This window comes from Tamandua tetradactyla, chromosome 8, assembly GCF_023851605.1.
Source record: "Tamandua tetradactyla isolate mTamTet1 chromosome 8, mTamTet1.pri, whole genome shotgun sequence".
Classification (NCBI taxonomy): Eukaryota; Metazoa; Chordata; class Mammalia; order Pilosa; family Myrmecophagidae; genus Tamandua; species Tamandua tetradactyla.
Window position 1 is genome coordinate 17323818 of NC_135334.1, and position 25324 is coordinate 17349141.

Genomic DNA, 25324 nt, shown 5'->3' on the forward strand with positions numbered 1-25324 from the left:
ACAAGTAATAAGTGTTTTGTTCTCTCCTCTCTCTGATGCTTGAATGTTTAATTTGTTCCTCCAAAGAATGGGAAGGGTAAACTGAGGGAAGTAAAATCCAGTCAAAGCTTTTCACAGGAGCTATTGCTGTAAAAGAGGGAAGGCATGTTGAAACAGCTATAGTGTTTGTTCTTTTATTTTCTTATCCTGTGGGGTTTAATTACCCAAATTGTCAGTACCTACATGCATATAAATTTTGACATAGTGTCAGATATATCATGTACTGTACATTATAGAAAGAGTCCCGAATTTAAAGTGGCATGACATGACCCTTTTCGAATCCAGTTTCTATCATTCCTTGGTTTTATATCAGTGTGGTATGTTTCAGAGTTTCAATTTCCTTAACATGTCACAGGGACATACTCATTCCATCTCCCCCAAAGTGTGAATGAACAAATGCGGTAATGAATTATCATGCCATAAGCATGTTATTGGAAGGCCTGGTATGCAACAAGCACTGTGGTAAGTGCTGGGAAAAACATAAAGAATAATTATACTCCATCCCTGCCTCCAGGAGCCCACTGCTTGTTAAAAAGCACTTTTAAAAGGATCAAGTGCTGCCCAGATTAAGAGATTATGATATATTGCTATTGTAAGCATTGTTTTCACTTGTGTCCACTGGGCACAATTCTCTGTCACTCGGAATGCAAGCTCTCAAAGGCAGGTGTTAGCGGCACCTCTTTCCCCTGGACCCCACTTCCCCCCACCCCCACGTAGGTCAAGGCTCCACAGTCTATGATGGTGCAATAAACGGTATTTGTTGCCTGACTTCAATTGCCCTCATTACAATGGATAATAAAGGGCCATTTCTGTTGGCCGCCTACTCCCTGGGCTTCTCCTGGGGCCAAGACTGGGAAGAAGCAGAACAACTGCTCCAGCATCGGACAGCTGCAGACAGAGACAGGGCTTAATACCACAGTCTCCCAAGGTCCTGAAAGATGGCAGAGCAAGAAAAGCATCTGCATTCTGAAATGCCCACGCCAAATTAAACCAAGTTCCACTACCCATGGCAGGCAGGGAAGGGGAAACAGGCGGTTTTTCACACTCAACCACTAAACCCTCTCCCATCCCACGTCTCTCTCCAAAGCACAGGAGGAGACACTACTTTTACAACTCTGATTTCTGAATTTTAGAAAAACTAATTCCATTTCAGGGATATGTCCAAGTAACCTCAGCTTTTAAATAAATGGGAACCCACATTACAATGCTAATTTGTTTCTTATCTGTCTGCTCCCAGTAGGATGTAAGTTCTAATAGAGGAGAACTATTGATTTTGTTCATACTTGTTTCAAAGTGAAGAATGAAAGGGGTTGTGATATAGCCAGGGAGCGATTAGGAGGATGCTTGTGTAATAAGATGGGAGAGGTGGGGATGGCCTAGAGAGGGTGGTGATGGAGATGAGAAGACAGACTTGAGGAATATTCTCTCCTGGAGGAAGGAAGTCTTGCGAAAGGGAGGGTTCCCAATACCCAATGTAAGGAAGGCAATAGGAGTAGCTGGTTTGGAGGAAAAGATTATGAATTCAATTACAGATGGACAAGCTAAATTTTGAAAACCATCCCACTAGAAATACCCATTAGCCAGCTGGTGGTAGCTGCCTAAGGCTTAGGAAAGAGATGAGATTTGAGATATAAATGTGAGAGTCATCACATCATACAGGAATAATTAAAGCTTTGAGAGTGGATGAAACAGCAAGGATAATAAGTTACCTGGGCGAGGAGGAAAAGGATAAAGAAGAAACCTGGACTTAGAACTTGAGCAAACCAACACCGAAGGGTCAAAGACAGAGAAGAGAAAAGTCATAAATTATAAAAACTAGATTTATGTGGCTTTTTTCAGCACCCATCAATAAACAGAAAGGTGACATCTCATAAATAATCAGAGAAGCAAAAATCCCAGTGTTCCAGCTTTCACTCACTAGAGAAGACTTGGAGGCCTCAGAGATCTCTAAAACTCTCTTTACTTCTATTTAATAATAACATTAGCATAACACTTCATGTAAAGCTACTTAATTTCATCTAATGAGATGAAGAAGTAATTTAAACTCTCCACTTTATAAATAGGAAAAACACCAAGGTCCAGAGAGATCGAGTGACCTGCCCAGGACCACACAGCGAGAAAGTGAGTAGAACCAGAGCCTCCATCCATGGCGCCTCAGACCATGTCTGGGACCTCCCTGAGCTACACGAGCTCCCTGACTATAGATCTGCCTCTCTCCTGGGCAAAGACGGGCTCCCCAGGACACACAGGGGACTGGACACTTACTTGGGTTGCAGGAGACTTGTATTCTAGATCCATTTCTACCCTGACAGGCCTCGTGGCCTTGGAATCCTCCACTTCCTCATACGTCAAAGGATCTCACAAATCCCATCCACCCTGAAGACTGGAGTCTCTGAGATAGACTTAAACCAGAATTGGAGACACTAACGGTTGGCAGCTGAGTGGGCTTGAAGGCAATACATACACCGGTGATACCTAAGGGAACTCTTCCTCCCAGTATATCGTTTCCTGCAATCTATTTATTTTTATGTTTTAGTGTGAATACTACATTCTACTCAAATATCTTTTACATGTTTCTCTCCCACACTAGGCTAGGAGCTTCTTAAAGGAAGGGCCTTTTGCATCCAAGCATAACGTTGGACTCCTTAGAGTGCCCAAATATATTTGTTGAACTATGAGAATGACCTCCTCTGAGTTATCCATATTTCAGCCTTGTCTCTCTGGCTGTGAAGCAAAGGTATGCTGACTGGTAGATGTGCTTTAGGAAGCAATCCAAGTATGGAGGAGGACTTCAAAAGGAGAGGAATCTTTCAGTGCTTCTAAGAACTGTGAACCAGCAAGATGCTTTCCACTGTGCTTACCTCTAAGGCTCCCTCTGTCCTCTCATGTACTTGCTGATACCTTCAGTAAGTCTGCAGGGTTCCACAGACCCCATTAAAGGGCCAGTGAGTCCAAGTATTCACTAGTACAAACTCAGGACTCTCCCCAGAATTGGAAGTAACAGCACAAATTACCAAAAATAACTCTCCATAGGAGTATTCTCAAAAGACCATAACCAGCTATTCTTCCACCTTCACAGAGGACAAAACAAGAGAAAATGAGTTTGAATTGTTCATGGGGGGTTACAGTTAGATCACAGGTAGAACTTTCCCAATGGCATGGGGTTGAAAACACAGAAAGAAGTGGCCAGGGGGCTGGGGCAAGCCTCTTTCCTGGGGGGGTCTCTTTAAAGAAACAAGATTTCCACACGTCAGGAAGCCATGGCTCGGGGACACAGGCAGAGAAAGCACATGTTGAACCCAAGCTAAGGGCAAAGTGTCCCCTGGAGAAGCTCCACCTCATTCAGAGAAACCTTTGCTGTTGCTATTCCAGCCAACCCTGAGAATCAGCAAAAAAGGTCAGAAAGAGCTTCAGAGTTTAGTGACCCAGACAGAAAACAAATGCTCAAGGCAGATTACTCCGAGGGGTCAGCCTGGCACTAACTCACATACTTGAGGGTTGGAGAAGATGAGGATGAGGCTAAATGGCTTAAACACCTGAGAGGGTCTTACACCCATATTTTATAAAAGTCTCTCACCCTGATGGCTCATCCAGAAATAGTGCTTCTGAAACTCATTTTTCCCCTTTATTTCATAGACTTTTCCTGTCCTCATTCTATGGACTTCTGTTCTCCCTTATTTTCTACAAGGCACAGAAGAGCAAATGAGAGAAGTTCTTCAATTAAAAAGGAAATCTGAATGAGAAAAAATACAGGGAGGTAATACCCCAAATATGATACTATTGATTGGGTTGACATTTATAAAACCGTGAACTTTTTTTCCTCTTCCCTGCTATCCAAGATGCTTAAATTAACTAGTGATTTTGTTACACACACAATATGCACTGACTTTCAGAACGTAAAATCTTATTTTGAAGACAACAAGCTGGAGGATCCTTGAGAGTCTCAAAAATGTGTCACTAAACTAAAAGTTTATGATCTTTCCGTATTTTCCTAGTTGTTGGGACAAATATTGCAAGGGTTTCTCCCACTCACCTATCCCCAAACTGGGCCCCTGGGTGAATTCTTTTTCCAAAGTTGCTGCAAAAGAAAAAGGAAATTGTAAACCATGTCAAAGTCTGAAATATGTTCTACAATTATTTGTGGTGCTATGTTTTGAAATTTATGGCTTTTCTGTATATATGTTATTTCTCACAAAAAAAAGAAGAAAAAAAGTCTATTGTGATGATAAAAAAAATAAGCTATCTAGCCTCCTATATTCTGGAGCAGCTAAAGGGAAAAAGAGGATCATATGGTAGCCCATGACAAATTCTGGGATCTGCCCTGTAACCACTTGTTGAACAGTGCTTTGAAAACTATTGTTTTTTTATTTCTTTGCTTTGTATATACATTATACTATACAATAAAAACAGTTAAAAAAAAAAAAAAAGAAAGAAAGAAAAGAAAAAGGAAAAGGAAAAGACAAGTGAGTTGTAAACTGTTCTCCCAGACCCCTCATTTGCTGGCTAAACTTGCCCACGAGAACAACAAAACTGAAGAGGTCCATGGCAGAGGCACCAGACTGGGGACAGGCATTTCTAAAGCAATGGGCTGACACAGATGCCCTGAGACACGAGAGGTGACTTAGAAGGTAGCCTAGACCTCAGGTGAGAAGCCCAAGTTCCAACTGGTAACCTAGCTCTGCAGCTGTGACTTGCCAAATCACCTTATTTCTTTATATAAGATTTATCAGATGGCATAACCCATGTGTCCACCCAGTCAGGTATGTGCAAAGGATGCGGGAAAAAGGGCTTCACACTACAGATAAAAAAAAAAGCATTGGGGCCTCAGATGAAAAACCTTGGTTTTCCCCATCCACTCTCTTCTTCCACTACTGGAGTCTTATCGACGGCCCACAATTTCTTGGTGATGATTTTGGACCATATGATCTGAAACGAAAGCCCAGGCACATGACTGAAACACAGAGAAGAATATCTGAAATTAGGACTATCTCCAGGAGGTGGCATGTGACTGTCCCTGGCAGAGTAGGGGATGGGGGTGGCAGGCTGCTCCCTGACATCTCTTTTCACCAGCTCGAAGCATCTCCATCTGGCCTCCCTTTTCCCATTTGAAAGCCCACCTTTGATTTTCTGTTTATGGATTCCTGATGGAAGCTCTACCAGAAAGAAGGAAGATTCCTCCAACCTCCAACTTCACCTGGGGAAGAGCTCATGGGACCCCAAGATGTTAACATCCGTGTCTTCCTTCACATCAGGTACAACAGCCCCCTTGGCGAGTCACCCCACTGATCTGGGCTATGGAGAAAAGAACAGCCCAAATCAGTGATTTCCACTGGAGGGAAGAGGCTCCAGGAAAAGCCCTCAGACTCCACAAAGAGTACATACAGCAACCCATCAACCTCCTCCAGGATCCCCAGGCCAGCCTGGCTCTGCATCTAAACACTTGCAACAATTGCTTCAGGGCCTAGCAGCTTGTCAGCTGGGTCAGGAAAGAAATTCCCCACCGGCAACTTAGCCATCCAGAGGCCTTAATGAAAACTTCTGAGTTACCCTAGAAGCAATTATCAGTGACCAGCATAGCAACTGGTGGATAAGAGCACCGGAGAGAAACCAACCAGGCAGGATAGAATTATCACCTGTTAATGTGTCCCGCATTCATCTCGGTCTCTTGCCCCACACGTAATTTTCACCCGCTGAGTGCTCAACTACCTTGGAAACTCTCAAAATACCAACTCCCACAGAGGAGCCTGGCCAGGGTAAATCAGCCCACCAGGCTCCACCTCACCACCTTCTCAGTTTCCACAAGTTGTTCTACTCTGGAAACCACATCTCTAGCCACAGGCGGGCTGCCTCTCAAGGGGCATTCCACCCAGACCAAGTCAGCGCAGCGCTCAGCGCTTTGATTTCTGCAACCCACCACATTTCTCCTCAGGGGCCTCCCACCCTCCTTCCCAGCTTCCCACATGCCTGCAGAACCCCCTACCCTTCACACCCGCACATGCACAAACACACAAGGGCTGAGACTCCAAGCTCTGTGCAGATAATACAGCGTACCCGTAAGGAATCAGAAGGCTTTTTATCAGAAGAACATGATTCAAATCCCAGCCTTGCTTCTTACTAGCTGTTTGACCTGGAGCAGGTTAATCTCTAAACATCAGGTGCCTTGACTGTAAAATATACCTCAAGATCTCGAGGCGAATGAAAATGAAAACACAACAACAACAAAAATATATATATATATATACCTCAAGGGTTTATTGTGAGGATTAAAGGTGATAATATATTGAAGGTGCCTGGCAAAAAACTTGGCAAAAAAACACAGTCCCCGCCCTCCAGGAACAATTGGTCTGGGAGAGGTTTTGGCTAATTAACCCTATTCAGCGTGGATTACTTAACATGCAGACAAATCCCATCTCTCTTTTGCATGTTTGCTGCAAAAAGAAATGGGTTTTCTCTCTCCCACACTCCCCATGCTTCTCCTACGTGGCAGGGTCTGCCCAGGGTTGGGAGCCACCAGTAGCCACCGGCCAATGGACATAATTACCCTGAGGCCCTGGAAATAGCTCAGACCAGAAGCCAGTCTCCCTGCAACGGTCAGAGGAAGAGGATGAAGAAGGAAGATTACATCTACTGATGATGTATATTCATTACTTGGAAACCCACACACCAGCTAGCCTGGCACCAGAGAGATGACCTTACCTACTAGGCTGGGCAGAACCAGGCAGGGCGCGGGGCTACATAGGGACCCAAGCAGAAGCCTGAGGCTCCGGGCTGAAAATACCCTTGTGCTGCCAGCCTGCTGGACTGCAAGCAATCAGGACAGGGGAGGGATGTTATACACAATGGGGGCCTGAGCAGCCAGGGGGAAAGGCAGGGCAAAGGGTGACAAGGAGGTCTTTTGCAGAGAGAGAAGCAGAGAGGTACTTCTGCAACCCCTGGAAAGACAGCCTGGAGTGAGCCATTCGCACCAACTCACTGGCCCCTGGTCTGCTTTCCCTGCCCTGCCCAGGGAGCAATGGCAGGATGCCAACTGGGAAAATGCGGCTCAGTCCAATTTTTGACTTCTTGTCATACGTAATCCAGCTGGTTGGTGAGAGGCTATGGGCCACAGTTTGGGTTTTGAACAATCACTGGAAGCAGGTCCAGCCAAGGATTTGGGGAAACCTTCAGGTACTAATTCTAGGAACTTGCCCATCAACTTCATCGTACGTTATCCACTGAGCTGGGAAGATCATACGGTCAGCAAGAAATTGTGCCATCTTACAGTAAATGATGGCTAAGACAACAATTTTCAGTTAGACCACTGGAGGGACAGCGTAAGCCTTCTGGTCTTCACTTCACCATACATCTGTCCAGCTCACACAAAATAGCAAGAATTATCTTCCTCAAATACCATCCTGAGCATGTCTCTCCCAAGTTCCAGAACCTACAATGGCTTCTCATTGAGTTGAATCCTCCTTGTATATAAAGCACTCTGTATATAGGGCCTCAATACTGATTAGTTGAAATTCAAACTCTTTGGCATAAATCACAATCAGTCTGTCAGCTCAAAAGTTCATGGCCCTCAGTGTCCCATGGTCACCCATGCCCATCTTCAAACCCATGCACCTAGAATGCCATCACCAATAGGCATTTGGTCCTCCTTCAAAACTCAGCTCTGGATTCCTCTCTTCCATGAAATTTTTCCTGACTTGTGAATAAGAAGAATTCCATTCCAGATAGAAGAGAAAAGAAATCATTCATTCACACATTATTGACTTATTCATCAACAAACACAGGTGGATCACCCTGAGAAGCCAGGAACAGTGAGTGCTCGACACTGAAGATACAAAGAAGAGCAAGACAAGATTGGACTTGCAGTATTTCAGTGCTGTCCTCCTGGGTCCTTAGACCTCCAAATCCACTTAGGATGAACTTGCCATTTTCTCCTCTCCTTCCTTGGGTTAAGGAGAAGAAAGGGGTTTCCTGATCTCCTTTACATTTTCAACTTTGTGCAGGTGAAAATCTGACCCTCTCAGCCCCTTGACTTCTACCATATCAGACTGAATGCCAGGGCAACCCTGAAAAGTGTTTTTCTCTTCTGTGGGGAGGTAGACTTGGGGGATCATGAAAAGTAACGAGGCCCTGCAGGGCCTGGAATGCTAATCCCCATTCCACCCCCAATCCATGTTGAAGCAGAGCCATTTTCCAATCCTTATTTCCAAATAGTGTAATGTGTGAGGAGTCCCAGGGGTTGCTCCCAGACACATGAGGATGCAAACCTCATCCTCAAGCACACATCCACTCCAAGTGAGACACCCAGACGGAATGACAGAAATAATCCTTCACGCTGACACAGCAAGGGGAGGTGTACCAAACATTTTCACATGCGTTACTCATTAGATCTCTCATTAACACTCAGAAATCCTCTTCCACAGATGAGGAAAGTGAAACTCACAGAGGTAAAATGAGGTATACCCAGGTCTATAGCTAATAAATGACAGAGCTTAAATTTAAGCCTACATCTCCTGACCTTGGCTCCAACAGTCTTTTTACTCTATTGCCTCTAAATGGTAATTCTTTCTGGTGCAATCTTGTCTGGCATCTATAAGAACCTGATCCCCTAACTGTTTCTTTTGTTTCAAAAAGAAGCCTTCCATTTCCTAGGCCTGAGAATGATGGGTTTTTGTTTTAGCCACAATCCAGAACGATTCCAATAGGAGGCAGTATGACACAGTGTTACGTAAAGAAGAGAGAGTTGAGTCACACAAATTCAGGTTTGAATCAAGTCTGCCTTTTCCTGCATCTATACATACATTCTTCTAATTCAACCAGGCCCATTATAAGAAATGCCTTAAACTATACCTAGGGCTAAAACTCCTTCCTGATTTTAAGGGAATGTCCTCTGCTCCAACAACAACAAAAAAGATTCCACCACACTCTTAGACCTGTCTCAAAACCTGGAAAGCCCTCCTTAAATCTAACCAAAGCCACTCCCATCTCCACCCTGGCTGGCAAGGCAAGACTCATGTCCCATATTTTGCCCTCAGTATACAAGGCAGAATCTCACAGCCAGAAGATTCTCTTATAGGGCCTCTGATATTTGAGGGGGAAGGCTGACAAATCATTACAAACTATTTTAGCCTAGCTTGCCCTGCTTCCTTCTACTCTGTGGAAAAAGCAGCAGCTTGAACTACCTAATCAGAAAGAACTGCTATCCTGAAGGTCCATGAAAAAACACCAGAACAAGCTCTAGATCTGCTCCTGCAGCGACAGACAGATCCAGGCACCATAACCAGAAAAGCAAAAACCTTGAAGACTTTTTGTTTTATTTTATTTTATTTTATTAAATAAATGAAGGACATTTTTGCAGAATGTCCTGCATTCCTGACCCAATTCTTTGGCATCCCCCCAACCCTTAAAGATGCACGGCTCACCCTGATTCTTTTGCCTTTGCCTATATTGACTCCCTTAAAACTGATCTCACCTCCTTGGCCCCATACTCTCCCTGCTGTTCTCTACTACCTAAGTACACTTCATGGCTCCAGCCTCTTCCTCTTAGAAGTCTTCACTTCCTCAGAGTCCTTTTTTCTTGTACAATGAGTACCATCTGGCATGGTATTTTTCTTTCCATAGTCCCATCACGTTCATGAGTGAAACTCACATGTCTTAATTTCTTATACATCTATCCTTCTTCTCAACTTCCACATCCCCTCCCTCTACGCAGACACATCCCCCCCCCCCAACAACCATCACTCAGGTTAAGCTCACAAGCACATTCAATAAATACTTGTTGAATTGAAATGAATGAAACTGAATGGAATGAGAAGAGCTCTGAGGAAGATGGTCTACTGCACAGCTGCCCCACACAAGAGCACAAACCACTGTTGTTAAGAGACTAGGACCCTGGCATCTAAAAATAAATAGACAGGACACACAGTCAATGAGCCAGCAAAGACCCTCCCCACCCCTCAACTCCCTAGCCAGGCCATGGGCTTGGCAATTAAACCAACTCCCTGAAGCCCCACTGGGACCAAGGCTGTGTGAGGCAACCCTATGATCTTCTATACTAATCCTCGGGGTGGGGAAAACCAACTTCCTCAGCTGTTCAGATGTCCCATTTATCCCGGAAAAAAAAAAAAAGGAGCTGGCACAAATTACTGTGACCACAGGGCCTAGATGCCTAAAGACTGTCACATGGTAGGAACCCACTCACTCAATGTGAACAGTCCAACCACTTCCTCTATGCACACATGCCAGGTAAAGCAACCTGGGATGGCCAAAGGTAAAAAAAAAAAAAATTTTTTTGCAAGAAGCTATTTAACCTCTCTCCTGTGCCAGCTGTAAAATGGGAATAACAATAGCACATACCTCAGAGAGTTTTTGTGAGGACTCCATATAGTGGCCAGCACATGGTAAGAGGGCAATAAATACTAGCCGCTATTACTTTTCTTACTCATTTTTGCTGTGAGAATCAAATGAGACCGAATGCAGTGCGGAAACCTTACGAGAGATTGTCTAAATCGCTGGCCCCTGGCCTTGAGTTGGGGAGACGCGGTGGGGGGCGGGTGTCAAGTGTGGAAGTTTTGGTACCCCTGGTCCTGGCACCAGCACGGCGCCGGGAGGTGACTCTGGGGAAGCCTCTGGCATTCCTCCCGGAGGTTTCCCGCCGCGATGCCCTGGGGGCCTGGACGGCTCTGCGGGAGCAGGGAGGAAGGAAGGGAAAGAAGGCAGGGGGCAGACCAGGGACTTACCTGCTTTCACTGCACTCCTTCCGCTCCCTCACCCTCAGCCACTTGCGGAGGAGAAAGCGTTTTCGGCGCGGGGAAGCGCTGGGCGTGGAGCAGTTGGACCACGGGGTGTCCTCGTCGCTGGAAGGCGTAATCTCGATGGACGGCAGCTGCAGAAACTCCTTGCCAGGGGTCAAGACGCTCGGCAAATCTCGGGTCAGGCCAGCCTCCAGGCTCTGCTCCTGCACGTTCTTCATGCGGCGCATCTTGAAGCGCCGGCGGCGAAGCGTGGGGGTCGACGAGCTGGACCAGGCCGGGCTGCCGTCCGGGGCGCCCTGCGGCTCGGGCACCTGCAGGGCTGGCGGCTGGAGGTTCTCCATCATGTTGGCCGCCGGCATGGGTTCCGCGCACCTCCGCGTTTCCCTCTGCTCGCTCGGCTAGCAGTGTCGTTCCCGTCTCCGCCTTCCTGCTCCCCACCCCTCGCCTGCCGCACACGCTTCCTTCCCCTCTCACGTTAGGAAACACGCTCCCGAGGCAAGAAGAGCAAGTTTCTTTTCCTGGAGCGCCGCGAGGAGGGGAAGAGAGGGGGCACGGGGCGGCGGCGCGGGGCGTCTAACTTTCCTGAGCAGTTGTCCTCGGCTGTCAGCGCCGGCTCGCCCTGCCCGCCGCCGGCGAGGCCACGCGGGTTGGGCGCAAGCCGCCTGCCAGCCACCCGCTGCCCTCTTGGGGCTCCCCTTGGGCGCCCGCTTGTTTTTCTTCCGCTGCGCTCCCTCGCTGGCTTGCGTCTCTGCCTTAACTGGACTTGGCAGCCCGAAGCCCCAGGGGGCAGCTCGGCAAACTCTCAGCGGTTTGCGTTCGGAAGACCAGGTTGGGGAGCCGGCTTGGCGCTGCAGGGAGGTAGAGAGCAAGAGGAAGAGGCAAAGGGAAGAGGGAGAGGGAAAGAGAGAGAAAGGAAGCGAGACACTGGCTATAAACAAAAAAAAGGAGGAGGAGCAGGGGGCTAGCAAGGGGGTAAGGGGAGGTCATTTCTGTCCAGAAAGGGCTTGCAAAGGCAGTCACAGCGAGTGTAACTGTACACGGAATCCCCGGGGGGAGGGCTCTACCTCTGAGTAAAGGCTGCTCCAATCAGCCAAATGAAACAGGATCACAAACCAAACTTTCTCAAAGCCATGATTGGCCAGGCCGCTCTCATTAGTCTAACGCCCAGCTTCCTCCTTGGAGGGGAGGGTGTAAGGAGGGGGGGAGGTCGGTGAGTTCAGTTTTCACTCTCCCCCAAACTAGGGGGGCATTTCTGCTGAATCTCTTCTCCTAGGAGAGGGGTTTTCTTTGAACTATTTGGGAGTGCAGGTGGAGGGGATGCAGGGGGTATAATCAGAAATAGAAAGCAAGGTTCCCAGAGACTGCTTCCAAAATGGCAAGCTGACAAGAGAGGACAGTTCTCTTGTGGAATAGGCTGAGGACACCAGACATGACATATCAAGGACAAACAGACAAAAGGGTCTACGGACAGAGCACAAACAGGACCAGTGAGGGAAAAGGACTGTAGCATGTACATCTAGAGTGATGCTTTCTAAATTCCATAGTTAGAAGAGGGTATGCACCCATAAGGAACTGCATCCAACAAAGCCCCAGGTTGTCAAGAGTACCCCTTCATATTCCTGGGGACTGATTCAGTTGTGCTTCAGCCTACAAGGGGCAGGGACTGGGTCACAAAAATTCTAGTGTGTCCCCAGATCATGAAACCTAGAAAGACTGTGTCAATCCCAGGAGTGGCCTAAGATGTGTTGACCCGCTCGCTCTCTAGACCAAGGACCTGTCCTAAGAGGTTGGCCCTAGCACAGATCCACCTTTCTGAGACACTGTCATCCAGCTTCTAGAACAGAATCTGTCACTCATTCTTCTCTGTCCCCAGCCCAGGGCATTCGCCTCCCCAGTAAGTTCAGCAAAAGAGAACAAAAGTAGAACAGGCAGTCTTCAAGTAGACCAGAAGGAACACAAATTTTCAGTGAAAAAGAAAAAAGGCAAAAGAGAACACCATGAAGCCCGTAATCCCACTATTCTCTGCCTCTCTTTGTGAGTCTAGTTCCTAGATGGGTGTCTGTGCCCAGCTCCCGTACCAGGATGGAAGTCAGGGGATCATTTCCCAAGTGTCCAAAGGCTAAGGAAAAATCACATTTCTAAAGACCACGAGGATTCACTGTAGGAAAATGTGTCTCCAGAGTTCAGCAAGACATCAAGCATGACAGCTGGCCCCTGTAGACCAGGGCTGCTAGACTCAGCTCTGCCTCTGACACATGGGGTGGGGGTGGGGGTACAGAGAACTCACAACATCCTGATATTACACAACCTCCAAGAGGCCCTGAAGCTGACGGAAGAGGAGTCTTGCTCAAGGAAAGAGATATCATGATCAAGAAACCAAGGCCAGGCCCACTCAGAACGTTGTTCTTCGTGCCTCTAACTCTTCTCCAGATCCAGCCACTGCCTTTCTCAGGGCTGGTTTGGTATCACCCCATTTTTACTTCCGGACGTGAAGGAGAAACCCCTTCGTCTCAGGTGCCAGGCCTGGTGGCTGAGGAACAGGACACCTCTTCCGGCCCTGGGAATAGCTGAGGAGGCTGGGCAGCAGCTCCAAACTCCAGGATCTGACTCCACAGACGTGCTCACCGCCTTGGATTTTCTCCAAGGACGAGGGCTTTGCATAGGAGCTGATAATTTCCCAGTTCAAGGAGATGCCGCCTGGGCGGGCTGCTGAAGTAAGAAACCAGGGTCTCTGGTGTTTAAGGGGAAAGGGAGCTGGGACACAACAGTCACTTGGAGGCCCCAAAAAATTAAATAAAAGGAGGATCCTCAAGGCAGGAGCCAGAATATTAGATGGGTATTTTGAGAAAGGGGAGGTTTAATGAGGGGAGCAGCCCTTTTTCAGTTCACCCTGGGATCCTGAATTTAAATGTATGTCTCTTAAAAGGAAGAAAAGCCACGGGGCTCCCTCTTCCCACACACTTTCCTCCAGCCACTTTTCCCACCCACAATAGATTCTGAACCTGAAATCCTATGAGATTTAATTTAAGCTTCGGGCACAGCAGTGTGTTAAGAATGATCGTTTACATTTCACCTGGCCTGAGGGAAAACTTCCTCCAAACTAAATCAGAAATGGTCTTACTTGATTGGGAAGCAGAAACCCAGGGCACCTCAAGTCCTAAAGCTGTCCCAGCTCACTTCACCTCCAGTGCCCTTCTTTCCATCCAGCCTTATCCTTTTCATCCATTAACCCCTATTTGAAACACATCTCCCAGTCTCCCCTGGCTGGTCCCGTATACTTATTTACTGTGGCACCATCAAGTAAAATGATAGATAAGACAGTGCTTTGAAAAGTGAAATGCCTCAAAACTGCGAGCTCTCATGACTATTGATTACTGATTCCAGTTTCTCCTTCTTTGATTCTCCCCAGTATCCTGTGCTTTTTATTTGTAGAGTGATTTTTACATTTTTTTAAAGGACTTTCATAGGTAATATTTTCTCTTTCCCGTGATCCTAGGAGTGAGTTAGAACAGATATTATTAACCTCATTTTATAATTGATTAAAGTAAGGCACAGAGAGATTCAATCATATACCCAAGGTCACAGAGCTAATCGATGACAAAGCAGAACCGAAAGTCAGATCTGCTGAAGCCAGTGAGAGGCCATCAAATTCTAATCAAATGCAACAGCTCTGGAAAGCCGATCCTTGTACCACCAGAATTCTACCAGCCTTGACTTCAGTTGCCTATAACATGAAATACATACAGCTACTCAATTTCCATCAGTTACTTTACAGGAGGGAGAAATGGAAGCACAGTTTTGAAAGACAATTTCCCAAAGCAGCTGGTGTCTGGGGGTCAGGACCAAAGCTGACCTCCTTCAGAATGGCAGCTATTGTATTCTTTCCCCAAATCCCCCTTTTCCATATCTCTCCCATATTTGGTTCTTAGGGAGACTCTACTGTTCTCTGGGAAACTGACTTCACCTCTGGCCCTGCAGGCAGAAGTAGACAGAACTGCCGCCATCCCTTCCCCCACCCCCCCAGCCAGGCCTCAGACTTTAAATGAAAAGAGCTCATATTACTACTGAGCAACTGTTGTTTATTCTCTGCTGTTCGGCTCCGTTTTCCTAGCGACACAAGACACCCAACACCTGTCTATTACTTCTGGAGACCCACAAATTGCATAGTCCATTATTCAACCAAAACTTCCTTGAGGGAACTTAAGTGAAAAATAGCAGCTATAAGGCTAGATTTCTCCTGGGTTCACATCCAAGTAACCCCCCAAGTGGAATGTCCCGGCACCTACTGACTGCACCATTCCCACCAGCCCCAGGGATGTCAGGAGCAGGCCACCCCCCAGCGCACAGGCCAGATGTTTCAACAAGACAGACAGTCCCCACTTTCAAAGGTGGGGCACAAAATCTCTCCCACATAGCATTCAGAACGGCCAAACACAAAGACTGACTCATATATAAAGCAAAAAAAAAAGCAGTGGGCATCCATGGAATTACTGTAGAAAAGTGGAGGATGCTGGGAGAGCAAGGTTATTAACTGTCTTCAAACACAAAACGAAGGATGGCCAGATATCACTCTCTGGCTTTCTTTCTGGTGCTGAAGTGCTGAACAAGAGGAAATGAGTTTGTGCAGAGCACAGTGGGGGTGGCAGTGGGGGGTGGCAGAGGTGGGACTCAGGTTAGATGATAAACATTTACCAAGGCTAAGGCTGGTTAAAGACTGGAATGCATGACCAAGGATGGTTAGAACAGCTTTCTCTGGAGATCTTTAAAGGTAGCTGGAGCCTAGTTAGAGGCAGTAGCAGAAAAGAGATCTTAAAGGCCCAATCCCCCACTCTACTACTGTAAGTCTAGAAGCCCAGGCTCTCCCTCTTTAAAATAAAAGAAATTCACTTATGCCTATCACGAAGGCTATATATGGGCCAAAGCATTTCTAGCCACAGGCGTTTTGATTACCAGGTTTGAAACAACTCCCTGAGACCCACAAACTGAGGTCTATCTTACATGGTGAAAGAGAAGTACAGGGATCTATCTCTAAAGTGAAGACGGGAGAAAGAACTGGAGGGGAGGATGAGGCATGAAAGAATTGGAAAGAAGGAGAGTATCCCCGGCCCTTTGGATCTCCTTTTCCTTTCACTGACCCCTACCTCATTTCCCCACGCAGGCATGAGTCCTTAAGAAGTGTCAGAGGAAATGGCACTGAGATGTGTGGTTACAGAAGGAGGGTAGAGGAGGAGGCTGAGGCTGCCTAAACACAATCTAAATAAAAAATACAGCCGACCAGCCACCACGTCCAGCCTCTCCTATGGAGACAATAGGGTGAAAATGCCATTGAGACTCTGCTGGCGTCTCAGATCCCGAGAAAAGACTGCTCAGCTGTGGTGAAGGCACAAGGTCAGAGGGGCCTTCAGGTTCACCTCGCCTTGGCAGGGGCCAGGGTGAGCACTGACGTCACATCAGGAGAAGGACTGTCACCAGATAAGCCTCCCCGGTTTGACTGCTCATCAAGAGGCTTAGGAGGCAAAGAAGAATGTTTTGCACAACACTTGGCTGCCCCTGTTCTTAAAACCAGGATATTGAGACACAGAGAGATCATCATCTCCTGTCCTCTAAATCTCACAAGGACAACCATTGTGCAAACCAGAACTGGAAAAGACTTCTCGAGGTCACCCCCGTCCCCATCCCCTCACTTCTGATATCCCAGGGAGGGCAGGTAGCATGCGCCACATATATTGCTGCTTTCCTCAGATGCTTTGCAAATATTAATGCACAGGCCAAAGCCACTCAATCTCAGTTTAAGAACTTTTTCCGTCACTTACTAGTTGCTTGCTTTGAGGTAAGTTATTTAACTCTCTGTCACTCATCAAGATCTTCAGTAGTATCTCCCTTGTGGGACTGTGGTCAGCATTATGTGAGTTAATACATGCAGGGCATTCAGAAGAGTGCTCTATAAATGTTAGCCATTGTTATACCTAATTAAGTATCCCTTATGATACCCTTGACAAAAAAGTAAGATTTTCAATTCAGTTTAATTCTACAAGTAGTTGTGGAAGCTAGAGCACTATTTGTAAGACACCTTACTGGGCAAGTTGCTGGGCCTATGCCAAGATAAATAAGACCCAGCTGGTGCCTTGGAACACACAATCTCACAAGGCAGAATTAAATAAGTGCAAAATATAAGTGTATACAGCCTGTGGGTAGAAAGATCAATAGATTTTTTTTTTAACTGGAGGTAAGGAGGTGATCTGGGCATTCTTTATGAAGTTACTTTGTGGTATTTAAGCCAAGGCTTAAAGTATGAATTTTTTTTTTCTTTCTTTTTGCATGGGCAGGCACTGAGAATCGAACCCGGGTCTCTGGCTTGGCAGGTGAGAACTCTGCCTGTTGAGCCACGTGGCCCACCCCTAAAGTATGAATTTCAATAGAAAAAGAATAGGGCATTCTGGAATAAAAGGACAGCCTGAGTCAAGGCAGTGAGGAGTGAAAACTGGAGACTCTGGCAAGAGAGAAAGATGTCAGGACACATAATAGGAGATGAGGCTGGACAAATAAGAGAGCCAGACTGTGGAGAGTGTTGAATATCTTAGATTTTTCTTTGGCTGAAGGGACGCTATTCAAGATTGGTTTTTTGGTTGTGTTTTGTTTGGGAGAGAAGAGGTGGCATTATGGACCTGATTTTTTTAAGTAACATCAACTCTGTTGACAGTGTAAAATATATAGTGGAAAAGTAGAAGATGGGCAGTACAGAAGTAAGTTTCAGTACTATCATTGTCAGTCAATTTTCTATTAATATCAGCTATTAATATCAATTTTCTATTAATATGCATGGCAAATAGTTCAGGTGAGAGATTGAAAGTCTGAAATGGGGCGAGGCAAAAATGGGAGGAACCCAGCAAGGGAAAAAAGGGAGTAAAGAGTCCTACAAAGTTTTATTCAGTGAGATGGGTGGGAAGAAAACCAAGAGAGAGCAATGATTCAGAAATCAAGAGGGGAAAGGAGCCAAAATTTATTGAATGGCCACTGTAAGCCAGGCAATGTGCTAAGTGCTTCACGCAGATAATCCCATTCCATCCTCCCAACAGCCTGGAGAAATAGATATCAAAAGTCCCATTTTAGGAGGGAGAGATTCTAAAAGAGACTTCCAATTTCACACAGCTAGCTAGTGGAAGATGAGCACAGATTTAAACTCTTTCTACTCTTCTCTACAACTCCTACTTTTCCAATTATACCACTTTTCAAAAAGATAAATGATGACAAAACCCATAATGAAGTCAGGCAGGATGAAGACTGAGATAAATCCATTAGATTTTGTAATTAGGTCATTGATGACCTTTAAGAGAACAATTTCAGCGGAGGGGCAAGAGAATGAATAAGATTGCTATGGGTTAAAGGTTAAGTAGGAATTGAATAAATGGAGGCCAAAAAATTAGACGGCTCTTTCCAGAAATTAGGCAGTGAAAGGAGTGAGAGAAATTCATTCATTCTTAAATAGTTATTGAACATCTATTATGTGCTAATCACTGTTCTAGGCCCAGGGATTATAGTGGTATACAACATTTGGATGACGGGGATAAGGGTTTTGTGGTATTTTTTTTTAATGTGTGTGCTGTGTTTTATTGTTGGTAGATGTCATGTGTCTGAGGAACAAAATGAGACTGTGATTACATCATTTAAAATAGAGCTTTACTAAGAAACTTGAAGCTTGGTTGATTACCTGGTAATCTAGCAAATCAATTGAAAAGTATTTAATATGCCCACACTCTAAACACAGTATGAAATTGTAAGCTTTCTATAAAGTTTCTGGTAAAACTATTCATTTATTTCTGAAAACATTTTTTGAATACTTATCAAAGATGACCTTGGCTTCAGTTGCTTCAAATCTCTGCCTGGTTGGGGGCAGGGGGAGGGGGTGGTAGGCATGGCCGGAGTAAACCAATCAAAGAAGTACAATTTGTTAAGAAAAGCCACGTCAATGGAAACAGGCCCAAAATTTAGTGTGGGCTCAGAAGAGAACATTCTAGATCCAGAGAGAACTTCACAGAAGAGATACTACTTAGCCAAAGTTTGAAGGTGAGCAGAGTTTTCCAGGTAAACCAAAGTGGGCATGTTTCTAGACAGAGGGAACCACGAGCAAAGGCACTGAGGTGTAAGAAGGTGTAAGAGTGAGCGTGGTATGCTCTTGGAATTACTAAAAGAACAGTTTGACTATAGCACAGCGTTCAGTTGGGTGAGGGGTGAGTGGCAGAGAGATTGTATCTACTACAAAACTTCTTTCATTCACCTAGTCAGCATATATTTATGGAGTACACACTGTTCTAGGTACTGGAAAATAGTGGTGCACAAAAGGAACACTGTGCCCTTGAGAAGCTTGCATTCTCATGATCACAAAATTCCAGAATTTCCAAAGATCTGGTCCAACCATCACTTTATCTTCCCTCTTCCCTCAGTTTTACAGATTAGAAAATTGAGGCACAGGGAAGCTACATGGTTTTACTAAGCTACATGCTTTTTACTTTTTCATACATCGAAAAGGTAAAGCTTCACAGATGATAAAGGGCTTTGTATGCACAGACCAAAGCTAAAAGAATTGGAAGCTTAGGTCCCTCAGAGAGAAGGTCGCTAGGAAACTAATTCCTTTTTCTTTCTTTCTTTCTTTTTTTTTTCACATGGGCAGGCACCGGGAATTGAACCCGGTCTCCAGCATGGCAGGCAAGAACTCTGCCACTGAGCCACCATTGCCTGGAAATTAATTTCTTTTAAGTGCAAAAGTAAATACCTTCAGTTTTTATTTCTGACAGAAACTCCGTCCACTTCTCTAAACTAGAAAACAGTAGCCACCTTTTACAAACAAGCAAACCAAGATCCAAAAAGTTAGAGATGTTTGAGTAGTGTGCTCCAGTGACATCTAAGATTGAGCAGAGACATGATCACTTATTACCCTGAGATGTAATGCTGCAACTGTCAAAGTTAGACCAGAAGTGCTTGGCTGGTTTGTTCTGATAGGATATGACTGTGTTTGCCAAGCCCCAGCAGGATATCAAGCCTTTACGTTGCTAAAGCCTTTATATTTCAAGCAAAAATTGTAATTGTTTTGTAATAACACAGGAAGGGCCATGGACGATTTCCACTGGCTGCCCCTGGAATCCAGCTCAGGGCAGGCAAAGAAACACACTGCACCATGAGTCGTTTCTCTTTCTGCAAGGAATGCATCTGAAGGTAGTAACTGTCAATAATTCACCCCGAAACAATTCTGCATTTGACATGAGCTCTTGCCTCAATAAAAGTCACGCTATCCAATGTTCCCACTTTTCAGGAACAGTTTGTTTTGCCTCTCCCAGGGCTGCGCTCTGCCCTGGAACTGTCCCAAGTGGCGAGCACCCATGCTTGATCCCCTTCCCCTCTCTTCTAGGTGCTGTGAGATTCTGGCCCACTGCTCTCATCATTTGCCACAATTCAGTGCATGGCATTTTAAATACTCTGAAAATTGGGATTTGGGGATTGATTATGCTAGGTGATATCCAAAGTCTCTACTGCAGCTTCCAGAGTCTGAACGAGAATGGTCTGCTTTGCTTTTAAGCAAACCTGGTGCACAAAAATATAGACATAAAAAAATACATGAGTTTGGAATGATTATTCATGTAATACAAATAATTTGTTCTTAAAAAGGGATTCATTAAAATAGATCATTTCTTTACATGTCCAGACACTTTTAATCAATTTATAAACTTGAATAAGGGGCCAGGCCATGGTGGCTCACTGGCAGAGTTCTCATCTGCCATGCCAGAGACCTGGGTTCTGTTCTTGGTGCCTGTCCATGTTAAAAAAAAAAAAAAAAACAAAACTTGAACTTGAATAAGGGACACTCTATAAAGAAGTCTTCTACTGACTAAATCAAACACACATGAAACAGGTTGCAGAATACAGAGTGACCTTGTTCTCCACATTTCCAGGAAAAGAGTGAGCCTCATTCCCTATACCTTTATCAACTCCCCAGATGTTAAGTTGGTAACTTTGGAAAACATATTAATTTCCTCTGACAAACAGAAATTTTTATAAGCAATAGCCCTTCCTTAGGTGGCAGAATTATAGGCCTGGAAGGAACATTAGACATTTATTCCAATGGCCATCTTCCTTCCACGTCTGTATCCCAGGGTCACAGATGAGAAAACTGAGGTGCAGGCAAGATAAATCTTTGACCAAGATCACAAAGGCAGAAACTGAAATTATTTTATGTAAGTCAAAGTCAACCTCAATGCTTTCCATTATTATTTTGGAGGTGGTATCTTGACCTCAAAGTATAATTAGAAAGCAAATCGCACTTAGAAGTTCTAACTGTCATTGGGCTTTTGTCCATGTACATTCTGTGTGCACCTAATTCCTGCCTAAGCCCAAGAAGTTAATCAAACACAAACACCTCCCTAGAACTGATCCCAACACGTGGACATTTAGATTTGCATAAGAGACATAACAGAATGGCTATTTACTTCCCAGAAAGGCCTTTTTGCTTTACATAAATAGAGCTCCTTTATGTGGGAAATTCCCATTGTGCATTTTAAATATTACTTGATTTACACACAGTTTTCAAGAACACCACTACCTAATAAAAGTATATCTGTAAATAATCAACCTACATGCTCTTACCCTTTCAGTTCAAAGCAAATATGTGAAAACTAGGACATGAGCCAAGTGAAATACTGCTTCAGTTAGGCATAGATTAAAAATGTTTCAATGTTCTAAAAATTCTCAGATTCACCTAAGATTCATGGAGCCAGGGACCATATTTTCTCATGTAAGCCTCATAATAATCTGCTGATATGTGTCATTTTTTCAAATTTTATAGTTGAGGAAACTGAGCCTTAGAGAGATTAGGAACTTTAGGCATCAGAGATATGGTTTAAATCCAGGTATTATGAACCCCAAACCAGTATTTTCTTCACTATTACCCAAGTTCTACTTTCCGCAAAATATATTTTTTTCAGCCACCATTCAAACTGGTTCCATTAATTTTTGTAAAAACTGTGATTTGTAATTTCTAGTAAATTTCTAGTAAATTACAAATTGGAGAATTGGAGGTTGCAATTCTACAAACTGATACACTTTCTTTCTCTATTTAATCCAGTCAATCTCTATTTGTTCCCTTAAGAAATTATAGCACAGAGCTAATCTCAGTTTCCTCGGGAGTTCCTACTGGATTTTAAATATTTTAAAAAGAAATGCTATTTCAAATATTTAGCAGAATTCCCTTGCTAGAAATTATAGCAGGAAATGCTTTTTTTTCCTTTCTGACATGTTCAGGTCACATAAGCAAGTTCTTATTTGCAACTAAGGATATAAGTGTAGCCCTGATTCCTAATTTTTACCCAAGTAAGGCTAATACCTCTTACCTGTTAAGAAGTCTCCTTATAGATCTAAGGCAAAGTCTCTGGGCTCTATAATTCTGATGCGTCAAGTCTTCTATTCCTGAGGATTGTCCATGCAAAACTCCAAGCAGGGGCTTCAAACACACAAAGGAGAAACTGCTGGCCTTTTACAAATGGGTTGGCACAAGACTCCACCAGGTTGATTTGCTTAAAATGAGGCTTGCCAACTCCTGCTGAAATTGTAGCTTAGTAAACAGTAAAAGACCTTTAAATGTAGCCTCTTTGTGGTCTTAAGGTTTTAATTTAGCTTCTGATGGTAGATCTAACTTGTTTCCTGGACTTCGTAATGCAATGTCTTAAATCTTAATTGCGAGAGCAAAGTCTACCTTCTGGAAGGCTTGCTCGTGTGATCTCATTCTGCACAATTTTGCCTCCTGTATTCTTGAACCTTGGAACCAGGACATTAGGCTCCATCCCCACCATAATAAAATCTGCCCAGCTTAATTCAAAGAACAACCAGTCAGCATGCATTGGTCCCTATGTCCTTCAGGGAAATAAATCCCCCACTAGATCACCACAAATCTAGGCCTGTCCTGCCCCGCCCCCCTTTTCTTTCTCTCTCCACTCTCTCTCCCCATATTTCTCCCTCTCCCACCCCTCTCTCTCTCTCTCTCTCTCTCTCTCACACACACACACACATTTTTAGAGATCCACTCCCTTCAGGGACCAGACACCTAATGCTGTATTGCTTCAAAGCAGATAACACTGTTAATCCAAAAACAAATGATGAGTTCCCCATCAATGGAGGTGTTCAAGGAGAGACTGAGCCTATTGAAGACATCTCACAGTGAGGTTGAGTGACCTAGGAAGGCACTTTCAGGTCTAAGGTTTAATGAGTTTTCCTCCACATGCTCTTACTCTTCTAATTGCCTTTTATGACTTCTTCTCTCCTTTGAGAATGTCCTCGATATTCATTTAAATCAATCTTTACTAGTGTACAAAAAAAAAGAAAAAGACCTTGGAGTAGTTTACCCATCCCTCTTTTCAAAGCATCATTTTTCAACTTCTACCATAATTATCGATACGTGCTTTCCACCTCCCCTCAGATGGTAATTGCCATCAAGGCACGATTCGTGTTCCGTTCATTTCTGTCATCCTATTCCTGAGCTCACTGTCCACACCACACGTTATGTTCAGTAGATGTCTGTGAATGGAGAAATGAAGGTGGGGAGCCAGGAAGAACAGAGATCAGGGTCAGCAGGTTGGAAGAGGGACCCGTTCTGATTAGCTTCCCAGCCTTGAACTCTAGGCTCCTCGGCCGCAAAGCCTTTCTAGAGCGCCAAAGACAAGGATATCGCCTGCCGCAGCCCTGCAGTTTCCCTACGGACCCTGACACTGGGCATAATTTCCCTTGGATTATCACATCACACTCAGTCCGCATCACATAGGAGGTCTCAAGAGAAGTAACCTGGGACTGTAATGCTCTTTGCCCAGAACACTCATTTCTGATTAACTATAAGCTCGGGTTTCTTAGGTAAGAGGGTTTGGACTACGGATCTTCAGGGAGCAATTAAAGGAAGGAACAAAAACTGCACTTGGAAACAGCTGTTTATCTATTAGCTCTTAAAAAATACTCTGAACTGCATTTTAGTCACTCCTCTTTCACCAACAGGGAAGGGTCACAGCTTAACCATTCCTGAGAGGTGGGATTCTAGCTTACTTCCTTTCAGAGATCTCCAGACAGGCAAATCACCCCACTTTTCCTTGGGAAACCCAGGCAGACTTGAGCGCTGGTGCTGAACAGTCTTCCAGAAAATAACATCCTCTTCTATATTTGCCTACGGAATGTCTGCCAATCCTGGTTATAAAGCAGATATTAAGACAATATTTAATTCCCTCTCAATGTCTGGTCATTCAATTCAAGTTTCAAATCTGAAAAATACCTTAGAGGAATTTAGAAATACATTCTACCGATGAGGAACTAGACCCAAGAAGTTTGACTCTAAACCCATCTTTACTACCCTGCTTATTACTCTGGTACCAATGATGATCAATCAGCTGAAGTTAATTCAGAAATACATTACCATGTCCTTAAAAATAAATGACATCCCCTGTCTTGGGGTTTGTTTATATGAAACTTAACCCCACAAAGGATAGATCAAGCCTACTTAAAATTAGGCCTAAGAGTCACCCCCAAGAGAGCCTCTTTTGTTGCTCAGATGTGGCCTCTCTCTCCAACCAACACAACAAGCAAACTCACCACCCTCCCCCTGTCCATGTAGGACATGACTCCCAGGGATGTGGAATTTCCTGGCAACGTGGGACAGAAATCCTAGAATGAGCTGAGACTCAGCATCAGGAGATTGAGAAAAACCCTAGAATGAGCTGAGACTCAGCATCAAGGGACTGAGAAAAACTTCTCGACCAAAAAGGAGAAGAGTGAAATGAGACAAAATAAAGTGTCAATGGCTGAGAGATTCCAAACAGAGTTGAGAGGTTATCCTGGAGGTTATTCTTACGCATTAAATAGATATCACCTTGTTAGTCAAGATGTAATGGAGAGGCTGGAGGGAACTGCCTGAAAATGTAGAGCTGAGTTCCAATAGCCATGTTTCTTGAAGATGATTGTATAATGATATAGCTTTCACAATGTGACTGTGTGATTATGAAAACCTTGTGTCTGATGCTCCTTTTATCTACCTTGTCAACAGACAAGAAGAACATAGGATTAAAAATAAATAAATAATAGGGGGAACAAATGTTAAAATGAATTTAGTTTGAAATGCTAGTGATCAATGAAAGGGAGGGGTAAGGGATATGGTATGTATGAATTTCTTTCTGTTTTCTTTTTCTTTTTCTGAATTGATGCAAATGTTCTAAGAAATGATCATGATGATGAATATACAACTATGTGATGATATTGTGAATTTCTGATTATGTATGTAGAATGGAATGATCAAAATAAATAAATAAATAAATGATATATAAACACACACAGTTTTAGATTTACATTAAGGTACTTCATCCTTCCTGTGTAACTGTTACTGACAACGTCCTCTAAGGCCCTGCCTGGGGACTACAGCACATTGTCAAGACGATGTTTTCCATTTTACAGGCACGGAGGGCCTTAAATGAGGAAGTGTTTGGCCCAGATTCCAGGACCAGTTTGCTTGTTTTCTGAGGGGG

General features: G+C 44.4%; 1 protein-coding gene across 2 annotated transcripts in view; it reads right to left on the reverse strand.

Annotated features, from left to right (window-relative positions):
• The window catches only part of GRAMD1B (GRAM domain containing 1B), a 185899-nt gene extending 163349 nt beyond the window's left edge, over nt 1-22550 (reverse strand). Inside the window, exon 1 of one of the 2 annotated variants that reach the window (XM_077112619.1) lies at nt 22163-22550. Coding sequence is in view for 1 of the 2 variants with exons in the window: in XM_077112616.1 (XP_076968731.1) it covers nt 10770-11143 (374 nt within the window). In the remaining variant the exon portion in view is untranslated. Of the gene's footprint in view, nt 1-10769; nt 11356-22162 lie in introns of those variants that run through there. The other variant, XM_077112616.1, reaches the window with a different exon arrangement.
• Nucleotides 22551-25324: the final 2774 nt, after the last annotated feature.